The sequence below is a fragment of the Lichenostomus cassidix genome, chromosome 2, assembly GCF_008360975.1.
Source record: "Lichenostomus cassidix isolate B80296 chromosome 2, HeHo_3.0, whole genome shotgun sequence".
NCBI lineage: Eukaryota > Metazoa > Chordata > Aves > Passeriformes > Meliphagidae > Lichenostomus > Lichenostomus cassidix.
This window is the reverse complement of record NC_139482.1, coordinates 90,190,603-90,208,981: the sequence shown is the minus strand read 5'-3', so window position 1 is coordinate 90,208,981 and position 18,379 is coordinate 90,190,603. Positions and strand designations below refer to the sequence as shown.

Here is an 18,379-nt window from a genome sequence, read left to right as displayed (position 1 = left end):
GGTCACTAATGTAGGAACAATTACAATCTAACTACACTACTCATATGGAAATACAATACGATACAGCATAAAAATATGGTACAGCAAGAAGTCAAAAAAATACACATTCATGTGAATAAAGTCAAGATCTCCCATTAGGATGTGTCAGAAGTAAGATTTCTGATTTGTTCATTAATTCCCATTTTTGCTTGCAAAATGATAGTTTTTTATGATATGGTGATTTTTTCAAGGAGCACCCAGCTCAGAATCCTCTGCCCAGGACAAACATTACATAGTTCAATTCACATCTTTATTATTCATTACCTGACACTAGCAATTATTTATTAACCATTACTCAAATTGTGCTCAAACAACATAATTCTGATTTTCTTTTATGTACTTTTCCCCTAAATTCATATCCAGATATTTGAAGCCATTCCTTAATCTCAAAACTCTTAATATTTATAAGGAAATTTTATTCTAACTTTTTAAGTTTTTTGCAGAAGCAGTGAAATATGAATCCACTGATTCTGGATATTTGACACCACAGTTTCCATATATATATATTTCTAATTTGAGTTTTCCGAGCTTTACTAAACATTTTCTATTTCTTGGGTTATAGTCCTTTGACATTATCACAGAAATAAAATCCACAGACTGGATTTTATTTTACACAATCCAAAGACTGGTTCTTTTGGTATATATACTGGACAAGTGTTTAATATATTAAAATAATTCAAAGGCAAATAGTCTCATTATTTATATGAGCCTTTATGGAAGCAAGAACCAACATCAGTTAAGAGTATGCTAGACTGTATTTAGAATAATTGAAGGAAACTTTTCCAGGGTTGGATTGATGCCCCCGGAGAACAAGCTACTGTATCTGTGGATGATTTTTATGTCTCCTTCATTGAAGAAATAGAGGACAGCAAAAAAGTCAGAACAAAGTAGATGAACTGAGGATCCAGGAAAGCAATCCCAGGTTCTTGTGTACGTTCCTCTTGACCGTACAGTAGATATTTGTTTTCAACTTCTTTTGATTAAACTCAAGAGAGGAATATCAGAGGCTTTTACTGCAGAAATTCAGTAAGGCTTTTTCTAAGAAGACCAAAGGCGTTACACTTGTCAAGTCACAGAACAAGAGCAAGAGCTCTCCCTCTTGCTTGGTACGCAGATCAGCTTCCAACACTTAACAAATGTCACACCATATTACCTGGCTAAATGAGTTGAAATTCTCAAATTCTTCCCAGAAAGACATGGCAAGCGACCAACCACTGTCTCAAAGTTTTTTCCAATATACACTACCACAGACTTTTGTTCCCATCTACACAAAGGATGATTTATGCACATTTCAATTGTATCTGTTTATAATTGTTCTTTGATTTTCCTTTTTGACCTATTCCAGCACAGATGTCTCTTAGGTTTCTTCTAATGCCTGACAGAAATAGAAATCTGACTGAAAGTAAGGTGCCTCATAGGCTCCAGTCAGATTAATCAGAAAGAATCTGCCAAAGTGGAACATTTTGAAGGACAGGTATAGATCTGTTCTTGAAGCCTCTTGTATCACAACAATCTACAATCTCAGCTTTGTTACTGCCCTCCTTGCTCCCTGATACGCCCACAGAAGTTGTTAGGACTCTTTTTCAGCTCTCACTAGACAAAAGATTTTGACCATCTACTTCAACTATGTGTCTGACTATGAGAACAGTTCTTTAACTGTACCCATGGAAAAATTGCCATTCATTGGAAAGGATGCCAGCTTCAAACAGCAGTTGGATATCTCAGCTAGACTAACAGTCTGCTCTTTATTTACCAGTAAGGTAGGGGAAGAAAATCCTATTACATGTGCTTTGTATTCTCTGTTGCATACTAAATAATTTCTGGGAGGTATTCATGATCTATAAAGCAGCAAGTAGTTTGGTCACAGCTATCTCTGGCACCATCTGTTTGACCACTTGAAAAAGTAACAGACTGCACAGAAGCTGAAAAAGAGGCATGACTAGCATGAGTTTGGGAAAAACTGTATCTAGATCCAAAATTAAACCAGCTATTCAAAATTTCATCACAGTGTGTCGGGCGTACTGCAGTTACCCCCTGAACTCTCACAGGCTGGTTTTCCCTTGCCTCTGGCAGACGTGGCTGTCTGCTTGTTCCATAGCCAAAATGTTTGCAGATAGTCTCATTAAAACAAAAGTTTCCAGCAAAGAACAGAAAATTGAGCTCCTGAGACTGCCCTGCTGATTTTCTACCCAAGCAAATGAAGAACAGAGGTTTTGGCCATATTCTGATATATGATTACCTATTTATCTGCTTTATTTTTCCGCATTATTTGTGACAACTGTGACAACTTTCATTCAAATTGTTAGAGAAACAATGAAGCAGTGTAGATGAAAAAATTACTCTTGAGGTATGGAACACTAAAACTGGTGATTTCTAATTATTATGTTTGGATAATAAGCTACTAACACATTTAATATAAGCTATATTCATAATTACAACTAATCTTAAAAAAGGATTTACAAGACATCTTTGATGTGGTCTTTTTTTCCTTGAAATCATCATGATTTGTACTATATTAAAAAAAACCCAAAAAGTTTAACCAATGAGTTGTATATCTGTCTCATGCTTGATAGCTCTTAACAGCTATAACTACAAAAGAAAACCCCATTTACCATTTTAAGCACTGGACTTAATTAACTTCTTTACATTATTAGAAACTTTCCCAATAGTCCAAGGATTATTAAAAGTTAATGAGAATGTTTCAGAAAGCTTCCCAACCAATAAAGGATTCTTTTGAATGAATTAATAATGTCTACAATTACACTACAAGTATTGAATGTAAAAGCTTTGAATAAAAACAATACCAATAAAAGAAGAACAGACAAATCCTTGACAATATTTAGAATATCATTTGTAGTCCAAAAAAAGGAAAGCTTCATCTAAGTTGTTATACTGTTCCTTATTTCTCATACATTTTTGCACATTCTCTTAATTTCCAGAATGAGTGAGAAACTGAACAAAACTTGAGACTAGCCTTAAAATATGTTGACAGACTATTGCTTGCATGAGAAAGATCCAGCCCTTCTCTGGCAGTTCTCTATAGGACGCCTGAGTTATTTTTTTCTGTAGGTTAATTGGAAACCTTGGCTTGATGATCAAAACACTGAGTATGTGCCTGAATCAATTCAGAAATAATAATTTTGCAATTGGAAGGAATTTAAAAGGGGTGGCTGTCTCCTGTGTTTTTACTAATCAAATGGTATTTCAGCTGATGGTAAAACCATTGGTATTAAATAGTATCTGATATGAAACTGAAAATATTACAAAGAGCCTCAGTTTGAATGGTTGGAAATAAAAATCAATACAAAATCAGCTTTCCTGCACTTCTACTGCTCTTCCAGATTAGTTTAGAAGATATATATTGCACCTCCCCATGATCCCCAATCTCAAAGTGCAGAGGGAATTTGCCAAACTTCCTCCTCGCTCAGGTGTTTTAGAAGAGCACTTTTAGCTGCCTTAGGCAAAATGCATTAGAGCTCCTTCAGACTTCTGAGGAATAAACACTGCTAGTAAAATTTTTCTCATGATTCTTTCATGTGGCTGTAAACACTGCTATTATGGAAACAAAAAGGGCAGGGGAGAGAAGAAGAAGAGGAAACAATCAATATTTATCATTAGTGTTGAGCAAGAATTCCTAAATTACATTACCATGAGATGATGTCTACAAAGTTTTAGGGGGTCAAAATGCTTCCGGGAACATGAGTTAATAGCATCACTTATAGCTGCGAAAGCAAGAGCAATCCTGAAGATTGCTTCAGTAATTTAGAATGAGTAACAGATCCCCTCAAGTGCATTGCTGTTCATTAATAATAATGTCCATACATCAGACAATTTCTGTTTAAAGAATGAGCCTTTGTAACTTGGTCAGCAGGATTATGTTTAAAGTGATCTCCTGAAAACAAAGGGAGAGCAAGCTTCTCTCTCATACATTGTATTGAAAGAATTTGCCAGCTTATGAGTACCCTCACGAGACGAGCCCAATGCAATCATCTCCTGTTTTATCTCAGCCTCAGTCTGGGGAAAAAAAAAAAAAAGCATGAATTGCATTCTGTAAGCTGCAGAAACAACTACAACATGAATCACCATTTCTGCAGAAACCTCTTGCAGCAAGCTCCTTGTCCTGGCTGCAAATGGTCCCTGACAAATCCCTATGGCTTCATTTGTGGCTGTGCTGCTGAGACCATTCCCTGCAGGAGCAGCTCAGGCTGAGAGCATGCAGCAGGCTTGGTGAGCTGTCTTGTGGAGCGTGTTGCCTCCAAGGGATGGGGTCAGCAGTTTGTGCCCTCTGCACACTGAGGGACTGGACTCCTGGAGCAACTTTTAGCAAGCAGTTGCAGAATGTCAAAAGGAAGTCTTCAGAGGGCAAAAAAACTTACTTGAAAGAGCTTAACAACAAAATACCTTTCTAAACTCCTTTTCACAGAAACAACTGTATTAAGGAGTGGATGCTTAGCTGACCAGTAGGGTTTTTTTAACAGCTGTTGGTTGTTATAGATCAGTAGTTTCTATAAATATGTGGACTGTCATCAAGAAAAACTCTTGGAAATACCTCACAGCACTCAAGGTTCAGAACACAGTATTTTAAACAGGTAATAAAAACTTATTCAGCTCCTTTCTGCATCTTCCAAACAGTTCCTTCTCAAAATAATTGTACATATTTAAAACATCCTGAAATAAATGCAACAGACACATAAGTTGGAAACTGCATGTATAATATAATGAAAATTGTTTGCAGCCTACCTTGGAATTGCGTAAATTTGATAGTTCCCATCCTCTCTCCATTTCTGAAAACAACTTCACCCTAAATAAAATACATAAACACCATAAAACTTTTATAACTCTCTCATCATGTAGTTTCATTAACACTTTAATTTTCCATTAACTATTAACATTACCAAAGCAATGTTCAAACTCTGAAGACAGCAGATTCAACCAAATTCAAAATAACTCAAGAACACCTCCTTAAAGCCTTCATTCACAGATTTCAAATGACCTTAGAAAGTTGACCAGTGTTACCACCCACTTTTCATGGATGCAAATGAAAGTACAGTAAAGCCAGTAACTTATTGAATTTCAGATGATGAGAGATATGCAAACAATTGATTTTCACTGTTTATTTTTATCAAGCGTATGTAAAAACTTTCAAAGATCACACAAGGAAATAGTTTTCCATTTCATTCATCCATCATACAGTTCTCCAAAAGGCTCTAAAAGCTGTTTATCTTATGTACTTATCCTACTAGATTATGGATACCAGTAGCTCCTGTGGCTTGGTTTTGTATTATACCAACCTGTGTCTCCTAGTATTCATTGAATTGTTATGTCTTTAAGTCAGTATTACCATTTGTGGTGCTACACACTGTTACTTCTCAATATAATGGTCATGTAATGCTGAAACCTTCTCACATATTCCCGGGAAATTACTCCCATATTTCATCCCATCTTTCTGGATTAAATTAAGAAAATATCTTTTTAAATTTCCTCCTTACTTTAGCTATTTCATAATTGAGTATGAAAGAAGAGGGTTTCATTCATTTATGACAAGTATTTTTAATATTTTGAACCTTTAGTGGAGAGCTGAGTGCTGTCAAGATAAATTGCTGTTCTACTTCATCCCTGGTTTGGCTTATTAACACCATCTCCATAAATCTTTGTTTTGGCAGACATCAGAGTAAAAGAAACCAAATGGTGAAGCTGTGAGGCTACAATACATCTCTCTGTGCAAGCCTGTCACTTTTTGGATAACCCTTTCTGGTCACTGAAGGCCTCTGAAATTCTGAAATACTGACATTAGGTCCCTGCAGGAACAGTACAACAGTTTGTGTTACAGCACACTCACTCCCCTGTTTCCTGCCAACCACCAAACACCATTTCCCTTGGATAAATAGAAGAAACCTTAAACAAGTGTAAGCTACATTGTGCTAAGATTTAAAAGCCAAAAGCCCCAATCTCCTGGCTATTTCATGACAAATAAGAGAATTCCATTTGAAGTAAAAGAAGTGATGTAAATTGACAATAAAATGTGGCATTTAATTTTATAACCTATAGGAATGCGAGTAAGAAATAAGTCAATCGGTGTTTCAGAAACCTATTTTTTTAGGAATGACAGGCTGATTTATGGCATGAGAAGTGAGCTATAATCTGATGATATTCTACAGCTCACGTCAAGCCATTTCTTTGCTACCAAGACAACATACCACAAAATTTAGCTAGAGAGTTGTCTTCTTTACACTTGAGATTCATAAATTATTAAAAGTGTTTTTTATTTATTTAAAGTAGCGGATGTTTGAATAATAGATATTATTAATACTCACATTTAAGATGTGACATCACAAAAGCCAATCTTAGCACTATTTCATCCTTTCTTTCTACTGCACCACACACTCCAGCACATGTGCCAGTACAAACTGCAGTTCATGGTGTGACCCATTGTAAAACCTAGATCTTATGAAATCCACGTGAATATAGCAATACACAAAATCCTCTTTTACCTTCCATTGTGGTTTGGTGACATTACATGGGCATATTTAGATACTTTTTAGCAAAAGGATCAGTGATTGTATAGAATTAAAGAAAACGATGGATAAAATGTCAATACTAACTTCAGAACATGATCATGAGATTAAAAGAATATTTCTTGATCAAGAAAATATTTTATTTCAAGAGATGTAAAATAACACCTTGGTTCTAAACAAGCATTTAAATCAACTGCACAAATGAATAACTTGTACTTAGAACAAACCCCATATTTTACATTATATTAAATAGTTAATTAGCAAAGCATTCCTATTTCATTACACACAGATCATCCCAATGGAGACCAACAGAAACTACACTGGTATCTTATTTCCATATCTTATTTTCTTCAACCTACCATCTACAATTTTTATTTTTCTCTCTTTACTAGTTGTAAAAGTGAATGCCAGTGTGAATACCATTTGCCCAGCTAATCTGCCCAACTTTGAGCTGTGGACAGGCATCTTCACATTAGCAATCAGCCTTGAAAAGTTGATGGGAAGGAAAAAGCAAATTTGTGGCTTGGAGTCCAACAGCCAGCGCTGTGAACAGAGGGTGGAAGAGGAGCTGAGTGAGCTCAGTCTGGCACCACTGGATGTTGCTGCTGGTGTGTACAGCCACTGCTGCACAAAACATCTTAAATCTTTTCGCCCAAATATATCTCTGTACTTGGGATTCATTGCAGCTGCATAACTCATCACACACCTTACACAGGTGTACTTAGTTCAGTTTTCCTGAATGTACAATGTACATTTCCTACAAGTACAAACAGTTCTAGTCTCACATTGCAAATTAGGTGGCTTGGGCAACAGAAATATTGAAACTTATGTTGTAGGGTTTTTACTTTTTTTTGTTTTGTTTGTTTCTTTTTTGTGTGTGTGTGTTTATTGGGGTTTTTTGTTTGCTTTTTGATACATCTCTGACCTGATTCCATTGTAATTGTTTGGCTTTTTTTTCCTTTTTTTTTCCTTAAAAAGCTACAGTGCTTGAATGTCCTATTCAAATGATGAAAACTGGAGTGGACCAAACATTTCAACAGCATCAATCTCACTATTGTTACATACAAGGACATCATTTCCCTCTTTCTTCTGACTACCATCATCTTTTTTGTGCTCTGTTTTACAAACCTAATATTGATTTATGTACTTTTTCATACAAAGTAACTGTTTCATCCCCTTAATAAAAAGACAGTCTCTACCATCCTTGGATGTAGAATCTTCTCTTTTATCTTAAGCCATTAGTCCTTTATTTGTGATCAGAATGATAAGACCACATCGTCCATTCACACTTACAAATTATTAGCCAACATTAGATTTATTTCAGACTCACGGGACTTCCCTGCCTCTATAGCAGTTATTTGTCTTTACTTGGAAGGAGCTGTTTATTATATCTCTATATTTTTTCCTAGTGGTTAAAAAGTAGGTATCTTTGCAATATTATGAACATGTCATTAAGTTCTTTTTGAGTTATAGAGCACTACCATTTATTAGAACTCTCTTTGCATTACCTTTGACAGTATTATTATTCAGCTCTGGACATAAGCCCATGCCAAAGTTAGAATTCTTTCATTATTCATACAGTGATATCCAAGGCCAGCACATTTTTTCATTCATATCTTTAGTTTTCTTCATCTTCAATCAAACCAGAGTTGTTTTTGTCAGGGCCAGGTCTGCAATTTGACTACCATTTAATTTACTGTGTATTTTCTTCTGCAAAGTATCTCAAATTTAGTAAACAGTATATAGTATAGTATATGCATAGTATTTGCTTCATGATTTTCAGTACTATACCTACAAAAAATGTCTGCTTTAGACCATGTTTACTCCCTTCTTCAACAGTCTTCCACCACATGGCACCAAAAAACTATTTATTCAACTGTTTATAATATACTCAGCCTATACTTGTTGTCTTATTGCTGGTTTAAAATGTCATAATTATATATTCAACCTAAACTAATAACACAAATACCCCTTCATCAGAGGAAAGACCATGAGTATGTTGACAGAAATACCACAGCTGGATGCAATACAGTTCAATATCTCAGGATTTCTGTGCCCTGAGTGTTTTCCAATGGGCCAATGCATTTCAGGACACTGCTTCAGTTCCACTTCACTGCCCAGGAATTTGGGCTACTCTGCCCTATAGAAAAGTTATCTCCTTATATAACAGTGTTTAAACCCAGTGGCTTTCCATGAAGCATCTGAGTCTACATAGTCAAGCCTACTCCAAAAGTGACCGTCGGTATTTTCCCAAAAATAAATTAACTCAGTCACTTTTGGGGTACTTGAGTGAGATATTTGATATCAAGTAAACATTCTGAATAAATGCATGCAGAAATACCTGAAAAGCAGTAGTATGATAACTGAAATAGTATTTTACACAATTTTACATACTATTTATATATTTGTATCTTATATAAAGTTAAACCTGTCTCTTTAATTTCTGTGACATCTGCTGAAATCAAGGTGTACTTCTGAACTTTTAGTTTCCTTACTGGACCATGTCAAATAAAAGTAGAAGCCAAGGAGGTGAAGCATCCCAGGACAGGAAACCTAAGAGGTTGCTAACACCCAGAGGGCAGTGTATCGGCCTCTGACATTGCTCCCAGGCATACAGCTCTACACCTCCCTGGTGGTAGCTCAGCCTTCAGTGTGAGCTGCAGTGGCCTATTAAACTAGCACAATGCATTCAGTGGGGATTTTTTTTTTTATTTTTTGTTTTATTGATTTGGCAGGGGTGGGGATATGCTGTTTCTGAAGCGCTGAACCCGAGCAAGCACAAAGGAGCCCTGGAAGGATGCAGGTGCTAGCAGAAGGACGTAGAAGAAGGGAGCAAGACACTCTCTGTTAGCCCTAGATCCTCTCAGAAAATTTCCTATGTTATCATGCAATCCACACAGCCTGCTGCTCGCATGCTGACTTGATTTACTCATTCAGGACACCTTGGCTACTGACACACCTTCTCTGACACACATAAAGCAGCAAGCAGGCATTCTGTGGCTCTTGGCTCTGCAACTCCTGGGCAGTGGAGAGCTACACACTGGAATTCAGAGCCTCTTCCACTCTCCAAACTTCAAGTCCAAGACAGAAGAGAAAGGGAATATCATTTATGCTACCTAACAGGCTTTTAGCTCTGCAAGTATAACCTCACTTCCGAAACAAAACAGTAAGCTTCCAGCTGAGGGCAGCTTGTGCACAACTCTTCTGGTTTCAACCTAGTTACATCACTCATTCAGCTGCAGACAAAGAACTAAGCTCAGGAAATGTAAGCAGAGTGCAAGAGAGGATACCAGGGAGACAGCAGTGAAGGTGCAACCCCCTGTGGGATAAAGAGGTAACCATCATCTGTGGATAAATGAGAGGAGAGCAGAAGGCAGAGGGTGGCGAAAATGAAAATGCTCTATCAAATCAACAATGCTCCTCAGCACAGGACTTTATATCTTTAGACTGCTGTGGATAAAATGTTTCTAGAACATTTGATCAAAGCAGACTCAGTGGCTTCTGCTTTTCAAGCCTTGAGACTACTTTCAGGAAAGGAGTTTCTTTCAAAAATGTCAAGATTAAAGATTAAAATCTGAAATAGTTTACAATCCATTGGGATGTCTTTTCCCTGCCTGTTTTCTCTCTTATGACATTTTCTAAAAGCTTTGGGTAACTGAACACTGGTGTCTGGAGAGCAGCAGAGCAGCTCAAAGAGCAAGGTGAAGCACAGCTAAAAACTTGTCTTGGCTAATGTTGTCAAAATAAAGCAATACCACCATTCTCGTCTAAACAGAAACTTGTGTTCTAGCTATGACAGAGCAGGCATAACACAGCAGAAAAAACTGAACAGACTTACTTTCAAACATTAAGTATCCATCTACACAACAGCATAGATGCTGTATATGCTTAAAAAAACATACCCACAAATTTAGTTTCCCAAATACAAAGACATTGGTTTTGGAGAAGAACAGTGTGGAAGAAGGAAGATAAATTGTTGAAACAGAATTGTCTAGAAAAAAAAATCTGGTAATCATGACAGCAATGGAAAAGAAGAATGAAGATTAGGCATTCATCAAATCCCTTAGCGTTGGAACTAGAAGGCACACATCTATAGGGCTTTGGTCTGAAACAGAAAAATTAGTGATTTTTTTTCACATTATTCCTTTGCACAACAGGTAATGACCTTCTGAAATTTGCAGAATGAGGATTACTTACATATTTGTTTCATTTAGAAACAAGGTACTGGGACTTGGCCCAGTCTACTGATCTCATGCAATACTTCATATATTCTCATGTACCTTCTGTGAACTCTGGGTAGTCACATAGATAAATAGAAAATTATATCTCAGAGATATCTCAGAGATCAGGAAGTATCAATGACTTTTCAAATAGGTTACAAACACTGCTCTCACATGAGTGAAGTATGGGATACGCAAATGTACAGGTTCACACCAGAGGCAATTTGGAAATAAAGAACACAGGAGAGAGATAAATAAGTTCATTTTTTTCCTCCCCCATGGCAAGAACTGTTCTGGGCAAAAATATCCAGCAATTTTAATAAAAAAATGGGCTTTGTGTCTCAAATTTGCCAAGATCTTTGTTAGCATCAGCTATTCAAGTAGTCTGTGGCATTGCTCATTGTGCTCTGCTTTGGCACTCATCTACCTTAAATGCCTACAGAATAAGTAATAGAGTTTCTCAAAATTAAACAAAAAACTGCCTGTTAAATAAAATAATTCCTTTAGACTACCCTGAATTAAAATATTTTCCCAAAACCAAGTTTCCTAAAAAAAGAAAAAGCTACTGTGCATCTCCTAATATCATGACAGCAATGAGTTATATTTCACAGCTGGGCTGGAAGAAATGGAAAGTGAAGATCAACACTTACAGTTTCAAATTAGGTATAACATCTTTATGTATCTGCCATTTGCATACACCCTTAATCTAGGATTTTGTGGAAATACAAAGTACTGTAAGCCTTGCCACCATGGTTTCAGCATACTGCCCCTACCCTCCCTTCTAATTTAAAGAGTTCCAGTCCATTCAGCCTCTTCTTCCAAGGAGAAAGGATTTTTTTTAAATTTTGCCTATCTCACCCTTCTAAGCCATTTTTACAATTTTATTTATTTCCTGACAAAGGCACAACTGAAACACAGGTGCTCTTGCTGTGTAGAAGGGTGCCTCTATTTCTAATATTTTGTTAGGTGATCTTTACTATATTTCAGGCAGAACTTCAACTCTTTTTTTTCTGTTTTTTCTGGGAAGTGAAGGAATCAGATGGGGAACAGAATTTCTTTAGTTAAAATTTCTTCTCTCCATTTCATCAGCATCCTCTATCATCAGTTGTCATTGCATAAAAGTGTGCTGTTGGCAGCAAAATGACATAAGCCCAGACTAAGCTGCTCCATTAGATTAGCATTTAGATGCATCTAAACAATTTTACGCAGCTATGCTGAAATGAGACAGCACAATCATGGCATTTCTTTCAGCACAGCAAGCAAAGGCATCATTTACAACATCTGAGCACTTCGTTTACACACAGAAGCAATACTAAGGGAAGAATGGCCCTGACAAGGTACCAGTAGTTCATAGGCAGGTAAAAGGGGGAAGAAAAGGATGCTAGCCAGGAAATAATGCATCAAACATTATCCGACTAGCTGGCTATTGCAGGTGAAGAAAGAGAAACCTTTATGCTCTGTTACTCATTAATGTGCTTTTAAATATTCATCTGGGCTTATGGCCAGCACAAGGCAAAGCGGTCAGAGACTTTTATTTTTCATGGCCATATCATTTTTATCCAGTGATAGACTTTTTTGTGAGTCATCTCTTTCAGTGATCAGGTAAGCTCTATGTTGGACATCATTAGTGGTCTTAGGTTTAAGAGCATGTCAGGAATGAAACTGAAATGAAACATATATACTTGGGAAGCTATTTTTCAAGTTTTTTTCTGAGTACTTCAAAAATAAAATGACAGGCACTGGAACAGTGTGCAACAAATGCTTTCAAGTCTGGTGATATATATAATACATAACAGTGCTGACTGTTGCTATTTAGCCAGTTTCCTGATCTATGGTTGGCCTCTGGAAGCACAAGCAATGTAATTCCTTCAGTCTTGACTCAATCTCTTTCAGGAGTGTGATGTAAAAAACACTGATGTAAACAACCTGTCTTTCAAGGTGGCAAGAGAAAAGGAAACAGTCTGAAGCACTGGGACTAGGAACTCAAGCCCTTCCCAGTGTGTGTAGAAAAGTAAATATGAACTGCTGAGGTGATGTTCAGAATTGCTCTTATGAGGTTGAGTCCCTGATGATTTCAGTCTAGCTCTGTGTGTCTGTAGAAACAGCATAACAGCACATTATCTTCCACCACCATGTATTTTTTCCCACTGTTTTTGTAAGAATGAATCAGAAGAGATGGCAAAAAGCCTTTTAAGGACATCGCATTAAGCAGCAATTCCATCTCTTCAACAGTGCAATTTCATATGATGTTCTGAAGTAATTTCTTCCATTTTCTTTAAACTACATTAATCTCAGCGGAGAGCAGAACCGCACAGGCTGTATTTCATTTGTTCTGATGATGACCCGAATGACTGCAGGAGCCGCTGCCTCCCCTCTGTGCACTTCCTGCCCAGGCTCTGTCACACTGGCTGGACACAGGAGATTACTTTGTTTACTCTGTTCTTTCTAATGAGCAGGCAGCCTCTGTTATTAATGAGAGAGCAGGCAGCCTCCGTTATTAGCAAGGTCTTCATATCCAAAGTAGAACACGCTGGCAGTGCCCACGTGCAAGTGCTGAGCACAGTATCTTCAGACTACTATTTTTCTAAGTGAGCAACTTTAATTCAAAACTGCCTTAACAGAAAAGGGGAATTTAAAAAGTTACAATGACCAGACATCTTTACAAGTAAATGTGTGTAAGCATGTGTACCTGTCAGTAGTGGATGATCCTTGCTACTGGGTGGAGAAAAGACTATGATAGCAAACTCATTCCCAGCGTTACACGGCTACTCTACGTCCCAAAACTCCCCTGCAGGCAGAAGTGTGAGCTGATGCTGACCAGGGAAAACTATCTGAATCAGCTAAAAGGTGTTTTTTTTGTAGTGAGCAGCCATCCATGTCTAGAACACTAACACTGATTTTCCCTCTTTTTATGCATAAGGCTCTTACACAGGAACTCAAACTGTTTATTTTAATATTTATAAAACATTTTGAGTTATTAGAGGGTTTTAAACTTTTCTTTGGCAAATCAACTAAGACAGTTCAAAGCACATGAGAACTGACTGTCCAGGACATTGACTTTCTGATACATTTCCCAGTAACAGTCACTGAAATCAGTCTATTTTTCATTTCAGAATGAAACAACTATTTTTGTTCATCTAAATTTACAGCAAGCTTCTAACAACCTTTTAATTTAGCTCAATTGTAGTTTTGGCTTTACTTGACAATTGCCAGAACTGCTATGACATTTAAGATGTCTATTTCTGTAAAGCTAAAAAGCCTAACCTAAGCTATTTCCAATCCTAGGACTCTCAGATTTACTTTTCTTTAAAATTTCAGATTTTGTCTATGTTGCTCTCAGAAAGTACTCCTGAAGACATCTATGTTTGACAATAATGAAGAAGTTTCATCCTCTTCCCTTTCTTCAGCACTGCATCCCTCCAGGTGATGCTTTCATCAGCATCAAATTTTGACTGAAATCTGCAGAGAAGAGCATTAGCATTGCTGAGCACAGAGATTTGAACAGGCTTGGCAGTGGCATGAAGGAGGTCTAACCAGCATATTCTTAATAAAATCAAATTCAGCCCTTTTCATTGTCCATTTTAATCCTTCAGGCTATTCTAACCTGTGCCAACAACCTGCAGAGAGTCAGTAAGATATAATTGGCATAGTTTTGACACTTTAAAGATTCTCTATTTATCCACTTGTAGCAGTTTTGCTGAGGAAGGATGGCAGTCTCCAGGTTCTCTGTAAAACACTCAGATGTGAAGATGTTGAAGAGGCTCAGTTTGGTTTCTGAGTGATCAGTGCCATACACCATTAGATCCTACACAACATAGTAGCTTTCCAGCTGGCACAGGTCAGAGATCTCAAAGGTGTAGCTCTCTTAAGACTCCATAAAGCAATGCTTAGAGTAATGGTGTTACTTTAGGATCACTCTTCCTACATTTTCAGAACACTGAAGTTAAGGCTTTCTGATACTTAAATATCTTCCCACTGTGACGGATGCTTTTAGAAACTTTTGTGAAATACTTTGTTGTTTTATACACATTCTCTGCTAAAATTTATTAAAAATCAATGTCATGCTAAAAATTTGAGACAAACCGAGTCACTTAATAGATAAAAAGAGTATTTTTGAATGAAATATACCACTTGAAAACTCTTCAAGAGTCCCTATGGACATGACGATGGAGATGAAAACAAGAGAACAGATGATATCCCCTTGTCACACTAGATAATTTGCTTAAATTACTATAAATACAAGTTTTTAGTAGAGTGATTTTTCCTTTTGGTTTTCTTTTAACTCAAGGTAGTGTTTAAAGTCCAATTAATGCTATGAAATAGCTGTGGACTAGACATCTCTCTCTCTCTTCCTACCCAAGCCTGCCAGCATTTCCACACCCAGGATGGTTTCTACACCATGCCATGCAGACTAACTCAGATGCACCCAGGCAAGTGAACTGATAAATCTACATAGGAAAACAAGATTGGTGTCGCTCTGAAAGCACAAGCAGATTCCCAGACTACCAAGCTTGCTCTAGTGCATTTCCTTTCTCAGCTCAGACACCACTAAGCTGCTTCTGGACAAAAAAAATCCAACCCAAAACAACAACCAAACTAAAAAAAATAAACAAACAAAGCCCCCCCCCCAAGCCCCTCAAAACCAAACACAAAACCAAACAATCCCACTACCACCACCAAAACCAAACAAGCACAAAAAGAAAACCCACCCATCCCCTCTCCCCTCCGCCAAAAAAAAAACCCAAAAAAATTTGCACTTATTTTTAAGGTACTCCTCTCAGTTCTTGCTTCAAGAGGAGTGCAGGCAGAATCAAAGTCAGTAAATTTGGAACTGGAAGGGAATTACTACCCATCAATGCATTTCATGGGGTTATATTCATATCTAATCTCCTGGAGTTATAAAACTCAGTATGGGGTGCTTTTTCACTTCCATTATTTCCATCAGAAGACTGCTTCTGAACCTGAATCTTCTTATCATTTTAAGCTTTCCTCTTGCTTTCACGTTCCTCTTATTTTTGGTCATATACTTACTTTTAGGCTCACAGTATTATTTGAAGGAGATTCTCCTGTTCTTTTTCTAAATTATATTTGTGCAGAGAACAAGTAGTTCTCCACTCAACATACTAGGTATTCTCAGAGCTGCAATGGGGAGAGGAAGAAAAAACAGCTGAGTTATCTTTCCCCCACAAAAGTTGGTTTTGTGAAAGAGGAAGATTTTTACCTGGCTAGTCTGAAATGTCTCTCTTATGCATGTGGCTAGCACAGGTCTTTCTCGTGAGAACATTCCGCTGTGTTTTATAAACAAAGATAAAGTTTGGATGTTTTTAAAACAGTGTCTTGAGATTTGGACAGTTCAGGCCTGGCCAATTAGGCCTAGGGGGAGGTTTCTGGCTGACCAATCTGGGCGACCTCTGAAAAGTCTATATATATATTGAAATCAAAATAATAAACACTCTTTCTTGGGTCCTTTTCTCTGCTAGCAGCTCAACAGCAACATATGCACAAAATATACTGGAACTTCATGTTTCAGAATGGAAGCAGGGACTGAATTTCAGTGTCCTGAAAGTGAGACTGGAGAGGAACCATTCTGGGCTGCTGCCCTCTGAACCTTGGACACCTATGCTCTCTTTAAATGCCTCTGGTATGCCTAAAGGAGACAGATTAATGCTCTCCTCTGATAATTGAGGAGAATAACACATTTCATTTATTTCACACTTAAGATAATTTGAGATTGGTATACCCCTTACTTAGTTGCAATAAAAAGGAAAAAGAATAAATTTTAAAAGACATACAAAGAATGCTGGACACTAGGGAAAAAAGCTACATATATTTTTCCCATGGAAAAGGGGCTAAAATCAGTTTTCAGACTTAAAAAATATTTTATTTGAAAGGAAAATATAAAATGTTTTCTCTTGAAACTGTAAAAACAATTTCATACTTTTTTTTAAAGCACTGAAAATACTGATATTTAAATTTTGGAAAAAAATCTGTGTGTGTCTATCAAAAGGCTGATGAAGGCAGAATACCACTCAAAAGAGCAGATAATCTTCACTAACTAATAACTTCACTCTTTAGAGAATAATGTACACAAACCTACACTAATTCCCCTAATTTATATTCAGAAAGGACAGGATTTATTTGAATACAAGGTGAGGTTTCATTTCCCTCTGAAGAGCAGTATGGCAGCCCCACACGCCTGAATCATGCTGAGCTGGGCTGAACTGCTGTTAGAGCCCCAGCAGTGCTCTAGCAACTGAGCAAGCTGATGGCAGTGCAAATCCATTGGGAATACTGCTAGCAGCACCTCAGCTTGTGCTGAAGGAAGTCCTGAAACTGTTCTGCAGGGGTGCTGAACTGATTTTAAGCTTAGATTTTTCAAGGCAAGCCCAGAGGCACAGCCCTTGCTTTGCCTGTTTTTCTGTTCCCAGGGAAAGAGAAGGTTGCCTCATACTCAAAAGCCTTCCTGTCTTATCAGTTTGGCTGTTTTCTTCAGCCCTGTCTAAGAGATCAAACCTTCAAGATCTAGGAAGCATTATACTTGGAAGAGATCTCACTGCAAAACAAAGAAACCATTGTTCAAAGGTGCAGAACTTTTCATTTTCCTACAAAAGATCCAACACTGCAAGTTCCAAATAAGCACTGTGAGTTGAAGATCACGCTGACACCTCTGTAATTAAAAGCATTCCAGCATCAGATGCTTGGCTTCTTGGAGAGACAGCAATAATATCTAAACAGCCTGAAGAAAGACAAATTCCATTATTTCCTCTGGCTATCTCCAGTATCATAACCTTTTCCTTATCTTGGTCAACACACTCACACTGAATGTGTGAATGGGACTAAATTTCTTTTTAATACTCTGACAAACGGCACTGCTCTGTGCAATAGCAGCAAACCTCATATTCACAGCTGCCCTTAAAATCAGTTACTTCTATTTTTTAATATTTGTCATCAATCATCTATGCTAATTGGCCGAGTGTATGGCATGTCTATAGAGTATTAAATGTCCCAAAATAATTAATGAGAAGCCTTTTATTTCATCTGTCTCAAATGAAAGTGGTATTAGAATAAGAAAGTATTTCCTTCTCTGCCACCGGCATTCAATGAATATTTATGATGTTTTTCACTATACTGCAGTGATATGACAATGTTGAATTCCAGCTAGAAGGAGAATACAACACTTAAAAAGAGATTGTACTCTCTTTCTATCACTCATAAAACAAATTAATAATTGCAAAACAGCCAACAATTGCTTCTCAAATTAGATAATATTTATCTTCATATTCTAAGCTGGAAAAGGAACCTCTTAATTTTTAGCAATAACTGTTTTTAAAAACACTAATATTGTGAAGCCATTTATTAAATATTTGTAAAGCTATTTTATGCACAGCACTAATGCTGACTGATCAAAGCATACGTAATTAATGGACAAGAAAGCAATCACTGCAATAATGGAAATCGTATTAGCATACAAATTATGTTGTTTTCAAAAACTCAGAATACTCATATAAGGAAGATACCACTTATTCCAGTCCATTTTTCTGAAGCCTATAAGCCAAGTCAACTTCCCTGGAAGGACCATACTGCTGTTTCTCATGGTATTGGAAA

General features: G+C 37.1%; 1 protein-coding gene across 3 annotated transcripts in view; it reads right to left on the bottom strand.

Moving 5' to 3' along the window:
* GABBR2 (gamma-aminobutyric acid type B receptor subunit 2) overlaps positions 1 to 18,379 on the bottom strand; it is a 457,467-nt gene that overhangs the window by 192,169 nt on the left and 246,919 nt on the right. For all 3 annotated transcript variants that reach the window (XM_085052324.1, XM_085052322.1, XM_085052323.1), the window contains one exon: positions 4,780 to 4,840. In XM_085052324.1, coding sequence (XP_084908450.1) covers positions 4,780 to 4,840 — 61 coding nt within the window. The remainder of the gene's footprint in view (positions 1 to 4,779; positions 4,841 to 18,379) is intronic.